Source organism: Arachis ipaensis, chromosome B1, assembly GCF_059453495.1.
Source record: "Arachis ipaensis isolate K30076 ecotype BB chromosome B1, ASM5945349v1, whole genome shotgun sequence".
NCBI lineage: Eukaryota > Viridiplantae > Streptophyta > Magnoliopsida > Fabales > Fabaceae > Arachis > Arachis ipaensis.
The window spans coordinates 16,581,919-16,605,966 of NC_142436.1; the positions used below are offsets into that span (position 1 = coordinate 16,581,919).

Consider the following 24,048-nt stretch of genomic DNA (forward strand, 5'->3'; position numbering starts at 1 on the left):
TGCAGAACTTTCTCCCCCAGTCTCCCTCTGAATTTGTGGACTTTTGTTTTTTCTCTTCGCCGCACTGCTTGCTATTTTTTGGACCAAATCGTCCAATTGTTCTATCAAATTTGCAGATTCTGGAGATTTTGCCCTTTCTATCTCCTGCGTTGACGCCCCCTCCTGGCTTGAATCAGTCAATCCAAGGCTGAATGATGGCACCCCTAGATCTGTTTTAGGAACATAGGATGCTGTCCGTGCCATCATCAACAGGGCAGCAGCGTCTTCTGCGTCTGGATGACTGCGTCATCATGTATAAGAATAAGAATAAGAATAAGAATATACGGATGATAAGCAAAGATTGATTTTAGTCTGATGAACTTACATTTTAGTTGGAGCTGGGGGAAGCGTGGGTGTGGTCTCTTGAAGTTGTTTGGGGGTTTCAGGAGTGCTGCACAGTTTCAAAAAATTAATCACGGCGTCAAAAAAACTAATCAGGAACAATATACACCCAAACTGTTAGCAAATATACACCCAAACTCTAAACAAATATACACTCAATACTATTTCTTACGTTTCTGTAGTCCCTTCAAACTGTAGCATATGGGTTGGTTCAAAATCTGTCTCAGTGGTTGTTTGGGATGCCGGCACAAAAACCTGAATCGGGACTCTAAACAAGAAGAAAAATGAAAGGTTAACAACGCCTTTGAAAATAAGGTTGAAATATTCTTGGAAAACTCACACTGCAAGCGCATCCGACGATGTCTGTTCCCTCACAACCATCATATTCGAATCAGCCGGACTCAACCTAAAATACACCCAAAGAAATTCAAGAAATACATCCAAACAATTCAAAAAGAAGACATGCTTTGTTTTTTTGAGAACTTACATACTTGCAGTTTTTGCTTTTTTTTCCTGCCTTTTTTTTCTTGAATAAAATAATAAAGGGCTTTTTTTCTAAAAAATATATATATACAGAATTAGAAGTAGAAGGGTAATAGAAGAACAAAAGTAACGGTTATTTGAAAGAGAAATTACATACTCTGTGACGGCTGGTTTACACTACTCTGTTCTGTGCGCCCTTGAGAGGAAGGACCATCACTTCCCAAGTTCACAGCCGGTATTCTAAAACAGATCTCATGTTATTCAGACAAAATAAGATACAGGTATAAAATACACCCAAATGAATGCACAAGATACAACCAACCGAATGGACAATATACACCCAACACAACAAACTTAATATCCCAACTTATTAAACAACATACACCCAACTTGATCCACAAAATACACCCAAATGGTTCCACAAAATACACCCAAATCATGATAACAAGATTTTATTAAATAATAAAGCTTCTTACATTTCAGACGACACATAGCGACCTTCTGTCGATCGCAGGTCAGCTCGGTTCTCCCTGCAAAACAAGAAACAATTATTAGCAAACAAAACACACCAAAATCTAAAATACACAGCCCAGCAAGACATACCCCTCTGCAACAGATTTATCAACATTTTCCCTTAGACATTCATCTAGTTCGTCACTTGATATTTTATATGTCTCACTACATTCATAAAAGAAGATGTTAACAAAAATAATTACGATGATAGACGGTAATATAGCTTACGAGGTACTGTACCCGTCAAAGTATTGATCTTCTTTAGGAGGTGAATCCTCCACAACAACTTTTTTCTTTTTTGGTTGTGTTCTGGGTGGAAAAAAAAGAGTACCAATCAGAAATAAAAAATTAATTTTATCACAGAATATTATGCAAATAAGTGCTTACTTTTTTGGTGTTGTTTTTGTTTTTTTCTTTTTCTTCTCCTTCTCTGCAGGTGATGATTCTTCGCTCCTATAAGTTAATAATAGACACTTCAGTTAATACACGAAATCTTTATAATGAAGCCAAAAGAAAGGAGTAATAATTTCAGGACATTACTCATCACTTGGTTCAGATTCAGATTCTGAATCAGAATCTGACTCCTCTTGCCTCTGCTTTCTTTTTCTGGAGTCCATTCTGGAAGGCAAACAATCATTATTTAAAACATACTAAAAATACACCCAAATGAATTCACAAGATACACCCAACAAAATTTACAATATACACCCAACGCAGCAAACGAACACACCCAGCTTAATAAACTACACACACCCAACGTGATCAACAAAATACACCCAACTCGAAAAAGAAATTACACCCAAGTATGGTACTTACTTTTTCCCCTTTTTGCTGGGGTGTTTTCTTCCTGAATCCTCTGAGTCTTCTTGAGTCTCAGACTCAGAGGTAGAAGTGTCACTGTCAGTAGCTGTTTCTGTCTCCGAAGACGATGTTGGACTCGCCTTCATTTTTTTTGTTTTTTTTATTTCTTGTTTTTTTGTTTTTTTTCTTTTTTTTTTTTCATTTTTTCTCTTGATCTTGTCTCCGCCATCTTCACAATCCCCTGAAACATTAAATATTTTAGCTAGCAGCATTCAGGTAAATAAAATACAAGCAACATATTATGTTTACTTACCAAAATTTCCTCTCTTTCTGCAGTCATTCTTTCCACCAACTGCTCCTTAGTCCAGTTGGCAATCCAAGGCTTTGGTGGTCTTTCAGCCCTCTTCTTGCCTTTGTTTTCTGAAAGATGAAAGTATATTATCATCAGGGCAAAGAGGCAGCCATCAATTGCCTTCTTCTTCTTCTCCTGGTAGTCTGTGATGCCCTTGATCATGAAGGTCAAAACATGCCCCCCCAGTTTCTCTCCGATATGCCGTCCATCTTAAAAATTGGGGCCAGGTGCACGGGTGATATTTTGTTTATCGTTGTTGGCAAAAGGAACGCCATCTGTATGTAGAGGATGAATATCCTCTTGAACATCAGGCGTTCCTCTTCGTTGCCAACGCCGATTTCCATCATTTCATCGGTAAGACTTTTGAGGGTCTTACCCTGGAATCTTCTAAAAATTATTTTGTCATCATCAGAAAGTTTCTTATACTCAACTTTCTCAGGAAACAGATTTCCTACAAAAAGGAAAACAACAAAGTATCAAAGTCGGTTCAAATACACTCAAGCATCAACCTTAAATACACCCAAGCATCAACTTAATATACACCTATAATTTTGAGCTAGTTACCTGTTGCATTGATGCCAAGCGCATCACCTATTGTTTTTGGTGTTATTTGGAAAGAACCATATCCTGTCTTCAGTCTGTTCTCCCCAAGTTTGAAGTTGTTTGCCAGTTCCCTTAAGAGTTTGTGATCCACCCTTAGTGGTGGGATGTGCATCAACCCACCGAATCCGAGATCCCTTACAATTGCCTTCTTCTCCTCAGTCATGTTTCTGAACTTATCACTCAGGAGATGTGTGGCACACTTAAGGTCTTTTGTTTGGTTTCTTGCTGCCATTTTCTCTGAAACGAAAAATACACCCAAAGACATCAGTAAGATACATCCATATATATGAGTCAGATACACCCATTAATAACAGTAAGATACACCCATAGATATGATTCAGATACACTCATTGATAACAGTGAGATACACCCATAGATATGATTCAAATAAATCCATATATATCAGTCAGGTATCACTCAAACATGCTTCAATATCAAATTAATTGAGATATCAGTAAGATACACGCATATATGAGTCAGATACACCCATTGATAACAGTAAGATATACCCATATATAAGAATCAGATACACACATTGATAACAGTGAGATACACCCATAGATATTATTCAGATACATCCATATATATCAGTCAGATATCAGTCAAACATGCTTCAATATCAAGCCACATTACAAGTTCAAGCAGTATACACCCCCCAATCTACGGAATAAACCCCCAAAAATCAACAACAATAGTAGGAGAACTTAGAACAAGAACGTAGAACGACGTAGAACTTAGAAGAACGACGTAGAACTTAGAATAGTGTAACAAAGAAGCAAGAATAATAGCCAAGTAAACCCTAGAAGAACGACGTAGAAGAAAAGTAAAATATACAGGAATCTTAATGAACTTATGTTGAGTATTGTTGCTTTGTTTTCTCTTCAGATTCTTCATGGAGAGTTTGATGGTGTTTTGATGGAGGTTTCGAACAACGATTTGTATATTTTGAACTTTGATTTTCGCTCAAAAATGGAAGGTTTTCCTTGTTTTCGAAGCGTTTTGAGAAGTGGAAGAAGTGGAAGAGTTTCCCATACGTAACCATTTGTGTTGAGCGCGTGAAGTGACGCTCCATGTAATCTGTGTTGATGCGCGTGACTTGTGTTTGGGCTGGGCCAACTTGTAAGCTTGTAAGCTTGTATGTGTAGCCCAGCCCTTATTTTATAATCCTAGTTATCAGAATTGAAACGATAATTAATTCGGTCATATGACTCGGTCATTGGATCATTGTGACTCACCAGTTGACCCGTTCATAATTAAATAAAAATATAAAATTATAAAAAATTAAAACTAAAAGTTAAAATTTAAAATACATGTTTTATAAATATATTAATAACAATCAAGTATCAATTCTTAGATATAATTTATAATGTAAAAGAGATAATAAATTAGTTAGTAGTATAAAATAATTTCTCAATTTAAATGAATAAAAAAGAGAAAAAAAACATAACACAGTCAATATATCATGTGAATGCATGTTTAAAAAGATAAAATTAAAAATAAAATTCGTTCAAGGTTACTATATAATTATGTTTTGTCACGTATAATAATAAAAAACATGTTGACATAGTGGCAAGAGGAGGGCATTGCATGCATGATGTGCCGTGTTTGAACCTTAATTTCTGCTACTCTTGAAGTGGACATGCGGAGTTCCTTCGGTGGTTCGGCGGCATGCGGATCCATGATGCACCTGCGCGAGTCAAATCGGTAATCTGGCTGGTTTGACCATTTCTGCAATTAACCCAGTCAGCAATGGTCAAACCTGTTGAAAATCAGACGTGAACCTTATGTAAGGCTGCAGCTCATTTTCCATGCGGAGCTTAACGGGTTTGAACATCGTTGACCGGGTCAATCATAGTTATCAGAATCGGACCAGACTAGTTAATTCGATCGAAAAATTGGTAAATCGGTGATCTAGCCATTCGGTATAACAAGTAGACCATTTCTGCAATTAACCCGATCAGCGGTGGTCAAACCCGTTGAAAACCAGACGGTTCAACATGAATGGGCACAGTTAATTCACAAAAATGCAACATATGGGATTCGAACCCGTGAATCTTATGTAAGGTTACAGCTCTTTTGCCATGCGGAGCTCCTTCCGTGGTTCGGCGGCATGCAGGTCCATGATGCACCTGCGCGAGTCAACGATTCCAGGCACGAACTGGTCAGCTTTTAACGGGTTTGACCACCGTTGATTAGGTCAATCATAGTTATCAGAATCGGACCGGACCGGTCAGTTCGATCGAAAGGTGATCTAGCCAGTTTGGTTTAACAATTAGACCACTTATTGAAAACCAAACGGTTCAATGCGAATCGGTGCGGTAAATTCAAAAAAATGCAACATATGGAATTCGAATCCGTGAACCTTGTGTAAAGGCTGCATCTCTTTTGCCACTAAGCCAGACACACTCTTTACTTTATTGTAGGCTAATAATAGAATATATAATAACTAAGTTCACATGAGTAATGTTACAAGCTTGTAACCTTGCATTAGTTCATATTTTATTAGAATAAATTTAACCTCACATGTTTACTCATATAATTCAATTTATATATGTTTATTTCTCTTTTAAAATTTTAATTGTTTTTTATTTTTTATCAACAAATTATTTTTACTTTTAATTTATCTATATGTAACTTTTTTTATTTTTTTTTTCAGATTAGACCTATTAAATTAAAGGCTAATAATTTATATAAATTATATATATGACATTAAGGCAACGGCAAACGAAGTTTATATATAATTTATTTAAATTTAAATAATATGAAATATTAAATACTAATTTTTTATTTTTTAATAAATATTGTATTATAGTTTTATATATTTATTTAATTATTACTGAATCAAATGGTTCGACTACAAATCACCAAAAAAATGGTTCGATCACTGACTCATTAGTTGAACCACTAATTCAGTAATCCAGTAATTTTACCGGGTCAAATGCCGATTCGGTTTTAATAATTATAGGGTCAATTATAAGTCTGGTCTAAATTACCAACTGACCGACCAGATTACCGGTTCATTAGTTTTTCGGTCGAACCGACCTGTCTGGTCCGGTTCTGATAACTATGTTTACAACAACTACCTTCTAGTCTGACCGGTCCATACATAAGGCATCAAGGCAATAGCAATTCTGAGTTCTGAGAATGTTTCCGGCAGGGGAACTCTCATGGCTTTGCCGCCTAGTCGTTGAGACTCTCAACCCCTACACAGTCCGTTTCACTATTCTCAGATCCAACCCTCAACTCCATCTTTTAATTTTTTGTTCTATTTTCAAATTCTCACCATGCTGACTAAACCAAGCTCTCTTTTCGTGTGGATCAGGAACCAGACGCCTTCTCTTCAATTTGCAAACAGAAGGAGAAGGAGCTTCTACTCGCTGCTTCTCAGGTTTTCCATTTTTTTCTCTCAGTTTCTATATACTGCTCAATATCCGTTTTATTATTTATTTATTTTCTTTTAGTTTCGCCATTTCTCATTTTTAGGTCGTGAGAAAAATTCAGCTGCGGATTCGAGAGTTCGATTCTTGTAAAGAGGGCACAGCGACGAAACCTGTTCCAAACGACCGTTTATTCTGTTCGGACCACCATTTTTCGGCTCATCAATGTCTCTCTGCAATTGTAACCAAAATGGTAACATTCTTGCAAATTGATGAAGCCTTTTTTTATGTGATGGTGGTGTTGGTGATTTTCCATTTCAGGTTTTGGTACTGAGTCTCCGATGATTTTTTTTCCACGTGACAGATGACTTTGCTAACTATCAAGGATGAATTTGTTCGGCATGTGGCTGTCAATGCACTTGTCTTAACTTCACAGTTTGTGCTCAAGTCGGTATGAAGTGATATTTTACTTGATAACCATTGTTATGTTTATATGGTTCAGTATTAATGTTACCCTGGCCTGTGATCATTTGTAGGGTAACAAATGGGATGAGTTTATAAAGTTATGGTGTCGTTTATTGGAGATGTCGATTACTAAAATGCTGCTGCCTTTGTCTACACATTATGTCGGATCTGAAAATTCTGGTTTTGATTCATCAGATGTCAATTTTCTGATGCAATTTGGATTGAAGAACTGTGATTGGTCTACTGTTGCTGGCATCACTCAAGTGTTGCGTGTTATATGCAAAGGTTTGAAGGAGGAAGATTATGATGATGAGCTTTTGAAAGTGTACTATGACTCTGTCAATTCTTGTTTCTTAAAGGTTCCTTGGGATTTATTGGATGAATATTGGAGTAGGTATATTGATGGTAATAATGAAAGCTCTGATTCCGGCGCTTTAGAGCCTCGTATCAAGTTTCTTGGGGCTTTTCTTCAGTTACTATGCTCTTTAATTGACCGCAATGACTTTTGGGAAACTGATTGTGAATCTGCTTATGCTAATAAACATCCACTTATTGGCAAAATCTGTAATCTTATACCTAGACTTGTTACTTGGTGTCTTGTGAAGCAAGAAGATAGAGCTGACAAATGCATTGTTCATTACTTGAAACACAAGTTGCTGGTAAGGTTCTTCACGTTGTTCAATTGAATTATTCATTGCGAGTATGCTTGACAGCAAATACTAGTCATTGTTGCCACTTTATATATTTTGGAGAAGTTATGTTTTATGAATATCAAGTATTCAAGTTATGATAACTTGATACATTGTGTTTGTACTTTTTTAGTGTCATTAGGCTAGATTTGTGTTGTTTGTATAACACTTGTTATCAACCTAGATTGTTATTTATTAATGTAAATAGGAGCACACGGTTAGTGTTATATTATTTTGTCTAAAAGTTAATCAGAGTATCATTAGTTAAATGTATGATCACTTTTTTAATCTCTAAAGTTCCTGCAGTCTAGTCCCATGGTCCTTAGCTGTATACCGTTGGCAGAATACATAGCTACAAGTTCCCCCAAGACATAAAAGACATGTTGCACCAATCAAAACCTCAATGTGCAATTAGAACAAAGTTGTAGAAGTAATTAACATTGCTGTTCCAGTACCATCTCTGACATGCCTTTGCTTATGTTTGCCGAAATCAGTGTCTAATGCCTTGTTCACAAAGCTTATATTGACAATTAAATGTTCTTCCTTATAATATTTCAGCCAATTAGGAAGGGTTTCTAACTCCATGTTCCCCTGTGCATTATTCAACCTGATGATTTTATTTATGCCTTGGGGTACTTAGAATTACGCATGCAAACTTTTATTGCAAAACTTATTCAACTTTTATTGCATGGATGCTTTTATTGCAAAATTCTTGTCATTTCGTACGAAGTATTGATATTGACATTGACATGGATACTAAGCAATGTTATATGTATTACTCTTGTGTACACATTTTGTGTCCACCTTCCATTTTTAAATTTGAAAGTGAAAGTTAAGAAGAGAGATAGTGCAGAAAAATTGCTTTAAGGTGTTCACTTAAGGTGTACAATAAAATACTGCAAGTATCATTTCTCATTCTCTGCCATTGTTGTTACTTGCTATGTCATGACTAATGAGTACACTCTTTGAAAAATATGTAATGTTAGTTTGGCATTAGGTATTTGGTTGAAATTCTAAATACTGGAGTTGATCTATCAAAATAAATTATCAAAACAATGTGCCCTTGAATTTGATCTGTGTCCCTCTTGTGTCCACGGCAGAAAGTTACACTTTTAATTGGATACATATGAAGGTGTGTCCGATACAAATCATAGGCATTTCATTTAGTGGAAGCACTTAAATAAGTTATTGTATGTGCTTTACCAGGGAGGAAAATTATCATAAATTGCTCTTTAAAGATGCTTTATTTATTCATTTTTATTTTTATTTTCTCATGATTTTAACTTTGAAAAAGTTGGAGGAAAGAAAGAAGAATTAATTTAAAAACACAATTTGTTAAAGAACTCATCTGGGCTTTAATGTTTAGAATTGAAGCAGGTTTAGGAGAACAACTTCTAAGGAAACTCCTTTTTTCACCTGTTATGGTATGCTATGATTTCTTATATTGAGATTTAACAATTTTCACCATCGCCTATGTGTGCAATCTGAATGAAATATTGAAATCCTCTAGGAGTCTCACTCTTCAAACTAAAGACCTTGTTCACTGCAGACCCTGATGATCAGACTTGGCTCACTGATATCTCCAGATGGTTCAGTCTGTCTTTCTTGGTTGGATCTCCTTCATAACTTCTTTCAAGAGCTTCTGAAAAGGCCATTAAATCAATTTCAGTCTGATCAAGATGATTGCCTGGAAGGCTCTCCATTTTTATTGAGTTTGTCCAATGACAAATCATGCTGGATGCATTCCAGCCACTTACAAAGACAAGCTGTTTTCCTCTTATTGCATTGTTCTTTCAGTTTTATCCGTGAAAGAGGAGTAAATGCAGGCCACCGCAATTGTCCAACTTCATGCTCGTGTTTTACAGAAAATCAAGATTCAGAGCTAGATTCATTCTATAAAAGAAAAGGATCACTAGAGCTTTACAAGTGGGTTCAAGCACATCTTCCTACTGAGATCTCTATCAACCATGAAATGTACTTGGCGATATGTATGAATTTCATGTCATCTTTCTTGCAGCTATATCTTCGTGAGGTTTGTCTGCTTAACCTTTTTTTGCTTCTTATGCATAATAGTTTATGATTGTGAAGCCTGTTTGATGCAGTCATTGTCTTTAAAACAACTTTCAGTTATGACCATTGAGTCCTTGTTTGCTACATCATATTGGATAAAGCTAGACTGTACAAGACTTGATAGTGATAAGTTTGAAATTGGTAGCTCAATTACAAGTTTTCAAACAAGAATTTCATGTAACAAGATTAACTTTTGTCTGCTTAACCTTTTTTTGCTTCTTATGCATAATAGTTTATGATTGTGAAGCCTGTTTGATGCAGTCATTGTCTTTAAAACAACTTTCAGTTATGACCATTGAGTCCTTGTTTGCTACATCATATTGGATAAAGCTAGACTGTACAAGACTTGATAGTGATAAGTTTGAAATTGGTAGCTCAATTACAAGTTTTCAAACGAGAATTTCATGTAACAAGATTAACTTTTGTCCTCTATATGGTTTGTGCTTGTAAAAAGGACCACTTATTTTCTCGTATCATTCTTTACCACATCCCAATAGTATTCTTTTATCCAAAAAAAAAAAAAAATCATGTATATATACAAATGTAACAAAAAATTATCAACTTATACAATGTAACAAACAGGACCTGAGGATTTTATTTACTTTGGGGTCCAAATTGAATGTCGGATGTGGTAATGATCACGAGTTTGGATGTTAACTACGATCTGTCTGATGAATTATGAATAGGCAAGGTTTGAAAACTATGAAGCATGTAAACCTTATAAAGACGATGTTGCTGTTACAATCCTTCACATTCCAATGGATCATTTGTATTCTTTTGTTCTGTACTTTTATGTTGGAAATATGTTTGCATAACAGAGGAGTATAGGATCTTGCATGTTTTAATCTATAGCACAATAGTTGAGAATTTCGACAATATCAGTCTTACTGGTGGTGTTATTGCTGGAATGACAGGATGATCTATTGTTTGAAGTCATGTTGCAATTGCTTAGCATATCATCTTGTCTCCAGCAACAGTAAGCAATTGTATTGTCTTTTCCTTTTGTTATTAACTTATTCAGCAAGGATCCACTGTCATAAACTTGGATTGATGTAGGTTTGTCATAAAGGAAGCATCGTATCAGGATGTAAAGAAAGAATTTCTTTTTGATCTGTTGGACATTTTTAATCCCGTGCACCTTTTCCACCTGTTTCTTTCAGAGGCAAGTGTTAATGTAGCCATAGCACGCAGATAGGTTCCCCAATTCTATCCATTTTATTAATTAGTTAAAAAGAAGTAAAAGATCTTATCTATTGATTATGTTGTCCTTAACTTGTTGATCTGCAGATACATTATGATCACCAAGTGCTTCTTGATTATCTAATTTCAAAGGATACTGGAATAAGCTGTGCTAAATATCTTTTGAGGTATTTTAAATTTTGTCGTCAATCACATTACTTTCTCTTTCCTTGGTTTTAAATAAAATAGTTGGAAAAGGTTTTTATTGTTGTTGTAATTATTAATAATCAGGCAAAGATATAATCAAATCTTGTTGTGGTGACTGGTCTCCATGATTTTTCATATCTTATTTTGTTTGATTTTGGGGCTATGTTTTGATTTGTTATCTTGCATTCTATGATTCACTTAAGGGAAAACCCTGGTTCAGCCTCACATTTCATGGATTCCTATCACATATCCCAATTTTTATTTATTTATTTCTGGTTGATAAGTTCAGGGTTCTAAATCCATTTTCTATTGCTTGTTTCATCCAAGGTTCATGAATGATGATTACTAATAAATTATGAGCAATGCTACATGGCCAGTAAAATCTATTGTTTTTGGCCAGCAGTTAGCCAGCAATATGTAAAAGTGTTGACTAAAAGAATGGTGAGAGACTGTTAAGCTGAAGGTGTTGGACTACTGGTTAAAAGTGCTACTCAATATAAATTAAAATTGGTGGTCCTTGAGCTTTTCTCATAAAGTATATATCATTATGTCTTGGTTGGGCTCTTAACTTGGACTTACTGCTATATCGAAGTTGGCATTTATTCTTTCCTTGTTCCCGTGTTTGTCAGTAGGTGCTTGTGTTTGATATGCGACACATGGGAATTATTTGTGGAATCTCCATTAGTTGGAGAATATTACAGTAAATCATCTTGCAAGAGAAGAAAACTTTCAGGTGATGGTATTGATTTTGTGGCAAATGAAATTCCAACATCAGTTGACAACTATCGAAGCACCACCTTGCATAGCAAGAATTATGAGAAAGACATTGAATATTGCTTCAAGCATTATGATATTAAGCCGTTCAAGAATGCTGCAGAATGTTTACTGTCATTGTACAATTCTATTGAGAATCTTCATCAAAAGGATTTATTTCCATATAATCCTGAAGTACTTCTGAAACGGTGTGTTGCTGTATTTTTTTCAACAAACATGTCTGTCTTTTAGAATAAGGATTCAGTACACCATGGTAAACAAAACTCTTAATGATTGTTATTTCTTGTAGTCTCAGAAAATTTCAAGAGTTCTGCTGGCAGGAGCAGAGGTTTCATGGAGAGAAAACTGAAAAATGATTCAAACCTTGTGTGGATGTTTTCTGATCCATGAAGCTTGGTTATGTTCGCTAGCACATTTCTTTAGAGTGTCCATGTCAACTGTGAATCATTTCTTCCGCTTCCTGCTGTAAATCTTCAGGTGCTGCGTCTCTCTCTTCTTCAGACGCATGGTTATTTTGTTAAGAGTTGTTCATCTCTTTCAACAGCAGACGCTTCATGGGTCTTGGGATCTCCGTGCATCGAATCCCCGGCATATTCAGATTCAGCTTTGATCCCTCCACGCAACCCTTCCTTGGCATAGTTAGATCGAAATTGAACATTAGGTTAATGTTTGATCTGTTTGTGCCATTTGACCGGCTACTACCACCGAATTCGAAAGAACTTTTGTTGCATATTAAAAAAGGACGAAAAACTCCAACATTGGAACTTCCGTGAGGCTGCGTCCCTGGAGCTTTGATAAAGCAAAGACCTTGGTGTAGCAATGTTTGTTCTATTGGGCTGCTTCTTAGACTTGAGAGAGGTAATGTCCTGTTTGGTCTTGAAATTTTCCATCATTTCTCAAAACAGTCCTTGACTTTGGGAAATGACCAAATTGATCCATGAATTTACAATTTATAAAATTTTATGTCTTTAATTCAACTGTTGTTAATAATAAAGTGCTGATATAGAGAATAAGGCTAAGATTTCAATATGATCAAATAGATGTCCTAAATAGATGTCTTTAATTCATTTTATATTATTATAAAACCAATTAATCAAAATAAGTCTAATTAACCAATTTAAGACACCTATTTAATCAAACTAAAACTTTAGCCATATTACCTTATCATTGGAGATGTCACCCCAGTACATTAATGCTTTATGTCAGTAGTGTGTTAACAACAATTGAATTAGGAATAACTGGAAATTCATAATTTGCAAGTTCATAGATCAATTTGGTTATTTCTAAAAGTCAATTTGTGAATTTTAGAGACCAAACTAGACATTATATACACACACACTCTAAAAGTATAATCATTTGAAAAAAAGAAAAAAAATAATTTTTTAAAAATATAATTTTCATATTCTAAAAAAACTTTTATTATTGTATTTGAAAATATATTTAAAAAATAAATTTATATTTAAATATATAATAATTTTTAATTTTCAAAAAAAATATTAGGTGATTAATATTTTTTGTTGCATTGTTCTGTATTTAAGGCAGCACATGCTAAATTCTTATATTTTTTTTTACTAAAAATTTTGGTTCCTAACCTTTTTTCAAAATATTTTTTTAAAAAATTTTATTTAAAATAAATTCATATTGGAAAATTCATCCGAACAAGCTCTCGATTTTTTTTTGTAACAAAATAAATAAATAGATAAGTACCAGTCTAGGTTTCAATATCAACGAGAATTCAATTCGCATCTACAAGTCTAAACGCAAGTTGCAAGCCATACCAAAAGGCATCAGATTTTGAATTCTTAAAAGTTCTTATAATTTTCAATATTATAATATCCTTAAACCAAAATGCCAAACATAACCCTATCGTATCTAAAATATTTCTTTGATTCTTTCTATCCATCTTGTATGTAAAGAAGTGTGACTATCATTATCTTGTGTTGTGCACCTTTCTACCGTAGCTCCTCTCTGTGCTGCCACGTTTCCTCCATCTGCTTCACCCCTTTTTCCCCATTGGCAATTGTGAGTTTTGTTTTTCGATTTCAGCTCTTGATCTTCTGCATTCTGCTGTTGTATTACATTTCTGTATTTTTGCTACTGGTTTCTTGTGTTATCTGCTGCTACTTATCCATTATTTTTTTTCTTTTTTCAATTTCTTTTTTTATTATTTTTTTAAATGACACTGGAGTAGTGGGCATTGAATGAGTGTAGAGCGTGTCATTGTTCTTTCCTTTCGTGTAGATGGATAAATCAATCACAACTTTGAATCAGCAGTATTCTTTGTAAGAGGAGGAACGATTTCAATCAATAACGTGGTTGTTTTTCCTCCATCTTTTCCTCTTAAATCCCAGGAGATTGATCAAAACATATTATTGGGATAAAAGAAAAAAGTAATTACATTAGCACAATGTAGCACGTTATCAACATAAACACAACCAACCCCTTTCTCCAAAACATTACCATCAATATCACTGTCTTAAATTGAGTTATTTTTCAATGTTTTTTTCAAATATATTAATATAATAAAAAGAGTTTAATTTTGATGCATTAGGATCTAAAAATTTTAGTGATTATCTAATTAGATTCATGTTTGAAAATTAGTTATTGACAGTACCAAGGTTGCGAGAACCGGACCGGTCAATAAACCGGTGAGGTCACTGGTTCAATGGTTCACTGGTTCGACCGGGGTTCAACCGGGGTTCAACCGGTTTAATTAAATATTAAATAAAATTATTAAAAAACCTAAAAATAATTTTAAATATATAAATTCAATAATTTCTAACTTAATAAAATTTAAAATCTCACATAATAAATTATCCATAACTTAATATTAGAGATTCACAAACAACTTCAAACATCAAAAATTTATAACTAAACAACTTCATAGATCATTAAGAAAGAGAAATATAGTGATACTAAGAAACCCAAAAGAATTTAAATTGGCATGGCTTGTGTACATATCATCTAGCAACACTTAAATTGTGGCTGTAAAGTATAAATAGATTGAATGATACTATTCAAAACAAAAGTATATTAGTGCAGACAAGCATAGTTTGTTGATACATAACAACCAGTTTACCATATGCAGGACTTTGAAATACACTGATTCAGATATATAGAAGCACATTGACACTGTTTTTAACTCATGCTTCACAAGAAGACTGTTAGTCTACCATAAGGCTTTTCACCTTCAACCCTTGAAGGTTGAATGTGACATGAAAACTGAACAGAAGCATACAATAAAGAGAGACAGGGTTCCAACAATTCTGTGCTTCACTCAGAAGCAAGCATTTAAGGACTAGCCGAGCCAAATACTTCTACTTATCATGATCTGAATCGACCTGTTATCCCAGCTCAACAATGAATTATCGACAAATAGTAAAATACTATGTTGCTAGATCAAACCCAGGTTATAAGACTCTTCACGATCACTTGTTCGCCATCACCCTCGTCACATTTGTGTTTGCATTATTGTGCTTGTGTTCCATTCATTTACTCTAGTTTTCATGCTATTGTGCTAGGGAGGAAAAAGTGGAAAATACACTACACTGAAAAAAGGGAAGGGAACATAGTTTCAAACTTTCAGCAGCAAATCAATTAATCAACAGTATAGTTATAACTTATGAATCCAAACTAATCTGAAAACATATCAGCAGAAAAAACTAAATTGAATCGAATTCCAAAGTCAGAATCCAAATTAAATTGAATTCATAATTACATCACCATTCAACAAATTGAATAAATAATGTCTTCTGGCTGTTGTTCCTGTTCCATCTTCAACACCCAGCAAAAATAAATTAACCTTCAACAAAAGTAACTCAAACAAATTAACCCAGCAAAGAAAATATTTAATCAAATCATTCAATCAATCATTATTTCAGAAAATCAGTAACTCGGATTAAGCAAAATTATCAAACTCAGAATCAGAAATCAAAGAACCCAAAACCCAGAATCGGTATTATTAACAAATGTACAAACCAAGCAATATTAATTAAAGCAGCAGCGCTTACCGGCGGCGAAGGAGGAAGGAAAGTGAGGCGAGGGAGGAATGGGAAGCGACGGGCTGATGACAACGGAACAAGGGAAGTGAACTCGAACAGAGAGCGACAGAGAGCTCGAAGCTCAGACACAGAGAGAGTGAGTGAGAGAGAGAGCGCGCGCTTGAAGAGATGACGATCGACCGGGAAACCTTCGCGACGGTTATGCCACGGGGTCAACGCTTCCTTTGTGCAACGGTGACGAGAAGAGGAAAGATGAGAAGGGATTGGCGATGAGAAGAGTGCGACGGCACCCACGATTCCCGCCGGCGGCGAAAGCACCATCTATCGGAGAAGAAAAGTTCGGCCATGGAGGATTGTGATGGCGCGCTGGTGGCTGGGGTTAGGTTAGGGTAAGGTTTCTGATTCTCAGAGATGAGATGAAGAGGTGGGGGTGGCGTGGGAATGACGCGTTGGAAAGGGAAAACTGAAAACTAGGGTTACGCGTTTTGCTTTTGCCTTTTTTTTTTTTTTAAATTAAATATGGCAAAACGACGTCGTTTTGCATCTCTGATTTCAAACCAAAAAACCGTCAAAAAACCGGACGGTTCTCCCGGTTCAACGGTTAACCGCCGGTTCGACCGGTTCTTTCACCGGTTTTTTGCCAGACGGTTTTTGACATTACCCGGACCGGCTAGGTGACCGGTTCCCGGTTTTTCCGGTTGAACCGGCCGGTCCGGTTCGGTTTTCAGAACCATGGACAGTACACGAAAATTATTTTAAATTATTTATTAATTGGGTGATGCAAATTTGACAACTGGAAGCGAGTCCGTAGTTAATATTTACAAAGGAAAAGTTTAAATTATCCTCGTCACTCTCTTTTTCCTTTGTAGTTATTATTTATTGCCTTCTTTCTAATTATCAAATTAGTATTACACGTTAATCGTACGACGGTTCTATAAGGTCTTCTTTATAAGAGCATTTTACATTTCCAATTAGTTTACTAAACATAACCTATGTATGCAAAAAATGGTTCTAATGTATAATGACCTTTAACTTATTTTGATTTTTTCTTTTTTCTATTCTAAAATTGGAATCCCATTTGTTATTTATTTATTTCTGGCTAATTAATTAGTTAATTAGTTAAATTAGTATGCTGTTGGTATGATTGTAGTCCTCACTTATAGTACTTATGTATAATTCATTCTTTTTTGCTATGATATATTTTGCATAAAAATATACCAACTACTTAGGAGATCTAGACACAACTTACAAGAGGATCAGAAAATCTTAGAAGGATGGAGAGGCATTTCGTGTTAGTTCATGGAGCTATGCATGGAGCATGGTGTTGGTACAAGGTCGCCACTTTGCTTCAGTCAGTGGGCCATAAGGTGACATCTCTAGACATGGCTGCTTCTGGGATCCATCCCAAGCAAGCCAGTGAGGTCAACTCTTTCCGAGAATACGTTGAGCCATTAACACAGTTCATGAAGGCTCTTCCCTCGCACGAGAGCGTGATCCTTGTCGGTCACAGCGCAGGTGGGGGCTGCATCTCTGTTGCAATGGAGCAATTCCCTGAAAAGGTCTCTGTTGCTGTTTTCGTTGCTGCACTCATGCCAGGTCCAAATATCACCTTTGCTGCTCTAAGTAAAGAGGTACAATTACTACTAAATTCATTTACATTTCATTAATTTTTGGAAAGGGTTGATTGTTTTAGTTATATTATCACAAATTGTATTCCCTGAAAAATAAAAGTCCAAAGCCGTTACACTTTTTAATTAGTCGAAGGGTGAGCAAGTTAAGTGAAAGGACCTTCATTCTACTGACTCTGACACTATCAAAAGATAGGAAAAATTTCAGATGTTCCTAGTGTTCCAGGAACATTTGAAATCCTTCCTTTTAATGCTTTGTGAGAAAAGATGTTTAGGATTTAGATAACTTTAGTTTCTGAGGAAATTGATTGTTGCATTATGGATATTCTGTTCTCTGAGATCAAAGAACGGGTAGCATAGAAACAGGGAAAAAAAAAATGAGCATACATACAAGTATACAACTATGGTTCAAAAGGATGCATAATGTGCAAATGATGGTTTTAGCTGTTTCGAGTGTTTGTGGTTATGAGCTTTGGTCAAGGCCATATATGTTAATGTGATTATTATGAATGATCGATTTGGTGTTTTTTTTTATTAATATGCTAAAAAGGAGTAAAAGGTGTATTAGGGTTTATTCATGGGTGTTATCAAAAGTGATTTCTTGATTATTTTGGGAGCTGAAACAAGATGAATTTTCGTATCATTTACATTTTCTATCATCTTGATGGCAATGTTGAAAGGGCCAAAGTTGTTATATGAGGATGTTAAGAGGCGCTTGATCTTGACCGCAAGAGGTTAGAGATATTCCTCCAGCTATGTGGCACGTTCGAGATGCCGATAAATTGAATAAGAAAATGGACAGTTCAAGGAGCTGATGCATTTGTTAAAATTTTGATTACTCTACTGCAAATATATATATGACGATTTTGATGGTTGACTTTGCATTTGAATAAGTTTGATTATTTATCTATTATAAATTTATAATTGTATTAAATAATTCATGTTAAAGTGAAAGTTTGATTAATTTGTTGAAGAATTTTGATTATTGTGCAATTAGTGCTTTTCAATAAAAAGTTTGATTATTTTATTATTCACTAATTCTACTGAAAAAATACGTCAGGCATGTATAACTAATATATGTGATATTTGATTTATGGTGTTTGGTAGAGATTTTTGTTTATTATATTACGTTCAACATATTAGTTTTAATTTCATGAAGGAATATGAAGGATTAAGTGTATGTTATTTTGAAAAACAAGTTTTAGTAGTCAAACTTTTGTATATCCACGGGTCTGGTATTTGGTGTTGTTACTAATATATTTATATACCTTTCTATTTTAAACGAAAATCTTGCTCACAAGTTTATTCAACAACTGGGGAAAGCGCCTAGCAATGAAAAAGCAGATAAAAAGTTGTCAAGCACAGAAGCATTCACATGGCATGACCTATCGGGACCCTACAATCAGCTCTCTCCACCAGAGGTACAAACATTTGCCAGTTCTAAAATTCTAATAACTCATAATTTATTTTTGTTGATACTTGATACAAGCCTAAAATTTGATCCCATGAGACTGATAACATACTCCTCTAAATCAATGGTTTAGACTTGTTTATCAAAATTTATCAATCATAAAGCTTCCACAAGTTGAAGATGGTAGAAATTCACATATAGTTGTCTTCATATAAAGTTGATAGTTAAGAACCATTAGATGACAATTTTGTCAAACATGTCAAATTATCTAACGATTCTCAACCATCAACTTCACATAAAGACAATTGCATGCGAATTTTCACCTGAGGATTCTTACCTTAACCAAGCCTTATTGAAATTTGAAGTATTATTTCCCTAATTCATCAAAAAGACATTTCAACACATTCAATCAACAATAACACATTAAGTTCTTCACTATCATCAATCAAACAGTTTATATCCATCATCTAAACACCAATAATTTCGGATCTACTACCAAGAACCAAATTGAATCACATATATAGTCCTGATGGAAAAATTTATTATGGAGAGAGAAGAGAAATTTTCTCACCTTTGGTTGACTAACTTGGTTATTTATTTCAGCTTTTGTGTGACTTATCTTTTTTAGACGAAGCAGCTAGCTTGTTACTCACTATTTTTTTTCTTTCCGTACCTTCATAATTTTTAATGTTGTATATAGACAAATAATTATGGTGGTGATATTCTTCATCTCACAACATCATGCAGGATGTAATGCTTTCGAAATCATCGATGAGACCCATCCCCAGTTTCAATGACTATGAATTGTTTGATAAACAAACCACATTCACGAAAGAGAATTTTGGGAAAGTGAGAAGAGTTTATATAATGGGCGACCAAGATATGACGATGAAGGAAGATTTTCAGAAGTGGATGATTGAACTGCATCCTCCAAATGAGTTTAAGAAGATAGATGGTTCTGATCACTTTTTGATGTTTTCCACACCAATTCAGCTATTTTCATGCCTCCAAGATATATCGCACAAGTATTATTAAATGACTATGCTATCATTCGGCCTATTGGATGATGCATTGGCAAATGCGATGTCTAAAAAACTACTGTTCAAACCATCCCTATATTATGCACCATTTCATGGCTTTGAAATCTAATTTTTATCAATATCTAATTTAATGAAATAATACAAATGTATATACACATAATAAAGTGAGACTACCAGAAAATATAACAACACATTATATCAAATATGAGAATAACTCCCAAGAAAAAAACAAAAAACATAGTTACTTGTATCTAGGATAATATGCAGCACCCAGAAGGATTCGAGAAAGTTACTTACTCGTTAGCAAGTTCTACATTTTCTAAAAAAATTACTGAAAAAAAGAATTGCTGGTTCAAAGCAAAAAAAGTGAAATAGAAAAGAAAACCTTCCTTACAAAATAAAAGAATAAAAGAGGAGTGGAAGTTAGAGATAAAAGAATACTTAAAACAAAAGCTTTATAAGGTAACAATCAACTCTTAAAAAAAACCTAGACTTAAAAATTGATATAGTTAAATTAAAAAAAAAAAACTATAGTTGGTTCTAGAAAAATAGTGAATATTAAAAATTTATTTATAGTACTCTAAATTTGGCAAATATTATCAGCGAATGCATAACTATATTACATTAGATAACATCCTTTTCATACTTATCAAAATTATCTTGTGTATGTACAGTCTGAGTACTATGCATTGAATTTCATGTAACCGGGCTTAGGATTCGATGGTCCCAGAACGCTGGACCATTAAATGGTTCCATAACAAAACATGTTTTTTAAGTTTTTTTAATAACTGCTAAATAGTCTTTTTTTAATTTTAATTACAAATTAATCCCATATATTTTATTTAATTATAAAAACTATTTTTTATTTTATAAATTATTATTTTATCATTCATCTACTATGTTTATGAACAATCAAAAACAAAAACAAGAACGAATTAGATATTCCATTGATCGTAATAAACTTTTTTGCCATTCCAGTCGATTATAAGTTTATATTTGATCCGTGACGTTCGTCCAGGGCTATGAAATCGTGTTTTCTTGAAAATCAATCGATTGGATTACAGTTGATCACAAAAAAATCGATTGAAAATTGCAAGGTAGCATAGTTTTCGCATAAATCAATCGATTGGTTATATTACCCGATCGATTGAACAATGAATTAAATGTGAATTTTTTATAATTCAATTGATTGTTTATACTCTCCAATCGATTAAATGCTTCAAAACAACCTGAGGTCTCACAATTCAATCGATTGCTTTTGTTACTCAATCGATTGAATTCACCAAAACAATATGAATTTGCCAAATTCAAAGACAATTACCCTTAATCAAAACACAACAGTATTGCATCACAAGCATGGGTTTAAGAAGGATCCAGCCCCACCACTTGAAAAAAAACGAAAATTAAAAAAGAAAGTGGTTGAAAATGGAGACCTTTGAATGTCTTTCTTCTGAGCCAACAAGCACTTGAGAATGCACTCTTTACAAAAGACATGACCTTTGTGGCAGCTCATGGGGTCAATGAAGGGCTTCAAATCGAGGCAGCAAGCATCGAAGGGCTTGATGGAATCCTTGCCCAGCCTCTCCTTCTGGGTCCCATACCCTACTTTATTATACTTTCTTTATGCTGTTATCTGCGGACAAAATGTGGCAAGTTCCATAGATATTTTTCACCCTATTTTATACTATTTTAGTAAATTCAATCGATTGAGTAACAAAAGCAATTGATTGAATTGTGAGATCTTAAGTTGTTTCGAAGCATTCAATCGATCAGAGAGTATAAACAATCAATTGAATTATAAAAAATCCACATTTAATTCATCGTTCAATCGATTGGGTAATATGACCAATCGATTGATTTATGCGAAAACCATGCTGCCTTACAATTTCCAATCGATTATTTTGTGATAAACTGTAATCCAATCGATTGATTTTTAAGGAAACACGATTTCATAGTCCTAGACAAACGTCATGGATCATGGATCAAATATAAACTTATAATCAACTGGAATGGCAAAAAAGTTTATTACGATCAATGGAAGATTTAATTCGTTCTTGTTTTTGTTTTTGATTGTTCATAAACATAGTAGATGAATGATAAAATAATAATTTATAAAATAAAAAATAGTTTTTATAATTAAATAAAATATATGGAATTAATTTGTAATTAAAATTAAAAAAAAACTATTTAACAATTATTAAAAAAACTTAAAAAATATGCTTTGTTATGGAACCATTTAATGGTCCAAACGTTCTCGGACCATCAAATCCTAAACCATGTAAGCGTAATTATTGTAAACAAACAATGATGAAGTCAATGAGCATCGCAAAAAGAACAAAGAACATCCAAATTGCACTATAGAGACTTGTGCCCTATATTGTCTTGTACATTCAGCATTCTATGAAATCTAATTAAGAGGGTCTTTGTGTCTTTTTTAATAGTTGGGTTCTATGAAATCTAAGTAAGAGTATGTTTGGGCAGATTTGCAAAATGTTTCATTTTAGAAAAGACAACTATTTTCTTAAAAAAAATAATTATGTTTGGTTAATAGGATTATAACTTGAATATTATAATTATCTAAATTATGAACCAATGATAAAAATTAAGTCAAAACAAAACTCTTTGAGAACATTTTCAAGGAACAAAACAAAAATAATGGAATTGATCATCTATAAAAGATAATGAGATAAGTCAATTTTATACCTCTCTCAAACGTCAAATGGTACTTGAATCTATAAAATATATAACAATAATATTGATCAAAGACTATAGAACAAGATTAGTTGCTTGGCTACCATTGCTGCGTTTACTTGTAATAGTCAATCCCAAATGCAATAATTCAGTTAATTTCAGGTGCAAAATGAACCAATAGAAGATACGGTAATGCAGTAAAAATAAACTGAAAATAAGTACCAGATCAAGTTATATTACATACATATTATAACAAATTTATATTTGAAATAGTTCTAAGGTAAAACCAACCTGGAAAGGTGAAGCCTTGCAACAATTTGGAGGCAATAGAGCGGCAAACAAAAGATGAATGAGGATGTGATTGGGTAGTAAAATTAAAAATCTGTCATTATAAAACCATGCAAATGTTACCTTCTGAATCATAACTAGCAAATTCAATCTACCCTATAACCATATTAAGGGAACATACCTAAAAATAAGGGGACAAACCCAGACCGAAAGAGGAGATAACATAAGATGAGAAGCATACAAATTGGTGAAAAATTAATCAGTCAACAAGCATACAAATTGTTGAGCTATCGTGGAGAGCTCTCGACCACCGGGGAGATTTCGGGGAGGAATCAAGTGAGATAACATAAGATAAGAAGACATTACATCCAACTCAAAACTTTAAGGTCTCAAGTTAATGGGTCTCTCATCTTATAAACTCCTCCCTCTTCCTTGCTTTCTTTGATGTGGGACTAACTTCATGCACTACTCACAATTACAACATTAACAATCTCCTCCTCAAATGTGAGTCTCCACATCAAGCATTAACTCCCCCTCTTTCTAACTCCTCCGCCACAAGTATTCGTCCATTACACCGCCGCAAAATATCGCGGGACACGCCGCCCGAACCACCTTTGCCGGGAAGACTTTCGATGATTCATCTTGAATACTCCTTAAAATCACCAGACCGATTAACCATGGGCTCTGATACCACTTTGTTTGCAAAAAGAAGCCGGGTTTGGTGGAGCAGCCTATTCCCACTTGAGTTGGTAAGGGGAGATTTGTTGGTGGGTCCCCAACCTCAAGTGGACCCACAACTTTTTAAAACAAAAACAAAAAAAAACAAATAAAATAAAAGAAGTGGCTAAGAGCCACGGGGAGAGAGTGTGAGAAAAGTTTCATTCTTTTGAATGAAAAGAAAACACGAAGCACGGCGTCGAAGAGAAGAGAAAATTGGGGGAAAAGAGCAAAGCTATTTTAATCCGATTGAACTGGTAAACTTGCTCCATTTCTTATGAAATTTTAGTATGTTATTCCTGGTGTAGAGATGAACATTAGGATATAACTTGCTAGTTGTATTGCTTTCTCTTTTGCCTGATTTGAGATACCCACTTT

General features: G+C 34.3%; 3 protein-coding genes and 1 pseudogene across 10 annotated transcripts; 2 read left to right on the top strand and 2 right to left on the bottom strand.

The window, feature by feature from the left end:
• Positions 1-360: 360 nt before the first annotated feature.
• LOC148575824 (uncharacterized) lies at positions 361-1,994 on the bottom strand (annotated as a pseudogene).
• Positions 1,995-6,235: 4,241 nt separating this feature from the next.
• Positions 6,236-12,907, top strand: LOC107626248 (golgin). Of its 5 annotated transcripts, none has more exons than XM_021118084.2 (11): positions 6,236-6,343; positions 6,456-6,521; positions 6,617-6,763; positions 6,875-6,961; positions 7,047-7,634; positions 9,214-9,696; positions 10,649-10,710; positions 10,791-10,896; positions 11,022-11,101; positions 11,753-12,082; positions 12,184-12,907. In XM_021118084.2, the coding sequence occupies exons 1-11, from the start codon at positions 6,278-6,280 to the stop codon at positions 12,248-12,250; spliced, it is 2,082 nt and encodes a 693-aa protein (XP_020973743.1). In that variant the 5' UTR covers positions 6,236-6,277; the 3' UTR covers positions 12,251-12,907. The 5 variants fall into 5 exon arrangements, with proteins under 5 accessions (XP_020973743.1, XP_020973737.1, XP_088357269.1 ...); XM_021118078.2 differs by having other exon boundaries at positions 6,242-6,343; positions 11,750-12,082; XM_021118097.2 differs by having other exon boundaries at positions 6,267-6,343; positions 6,595-6,763; positions 11,750-12,082.
• Positions 12,655-20,078, top strand: LOC107626281 (methyl jasmonate esterase 1). 2 transcript variants are annotated; one of them, XM_088501145.1, is made up of 5 exons: positions 12,655-12,752; positions 13,856-13,916; positions 17,125-17,526; positions 18,825-18,944; positions 19,682-20,078. In XM_088501145.1, the coding sequence occupies exons 3-5, from the start codon at positions 17,170-17,172 to the stop codon at positions 19,967-19,969; spliced, it is 765 nt and encodes a 254-aa protein (XP_088357271.1). In that variant the 5' UTR covers positions 12,655-12,752; positions 13,856-13,916; positions 17,125-17,169; the 3' UTR covers positions 19,970-20,078. The 2 variants fall into 2 exon arrangements, with proteins under 2 accessions (XP_088357271.1, XP_088357270.1); XM_088501144.1 differs by lacking the exon at positions 12,655-12,752 and having other exon boundaries at positions 13,796-13,916.
• On the bottom strand, positions 14,906-16,351 carry LOC148575825 (uncharacterized). 3 transcript variants are annotated; one of them, XM_088501147.1, is made up of 3 exons: positions 15,905-16,351; positions 15,618-15,696; positions 14,906-15,442 (listed from the first exon to the last, which is right to left on the bottom strand). In XM_088501147.1, exons 1-3 carry the CDS (start codon positions 16,214-16,216, stop codon positions 15,438-15,440), a joined length of 396 nt encoding a protein of 131 aa, XP_088357273.1. In that variant the 5' UTR covers positions 16,217-16,351; the 3' UTR covers positions 14,906-15,437. The 3 variants fall into 3 exon arrangements, 2 of the variants coding, with proteins under 2 accessions (XP_088357273.1, XP_088357272.1); XM_088501146.1 differs by having other exon boundaries at positions 15,613-15,696; XR_015902247.1 differs by lacking the exon at positions 15,618-15,696 and having other exon boundaries at positions 15,905-16,286.
• Positions 20,079-24,048: the final 3,970 nt, after the last annotated feature.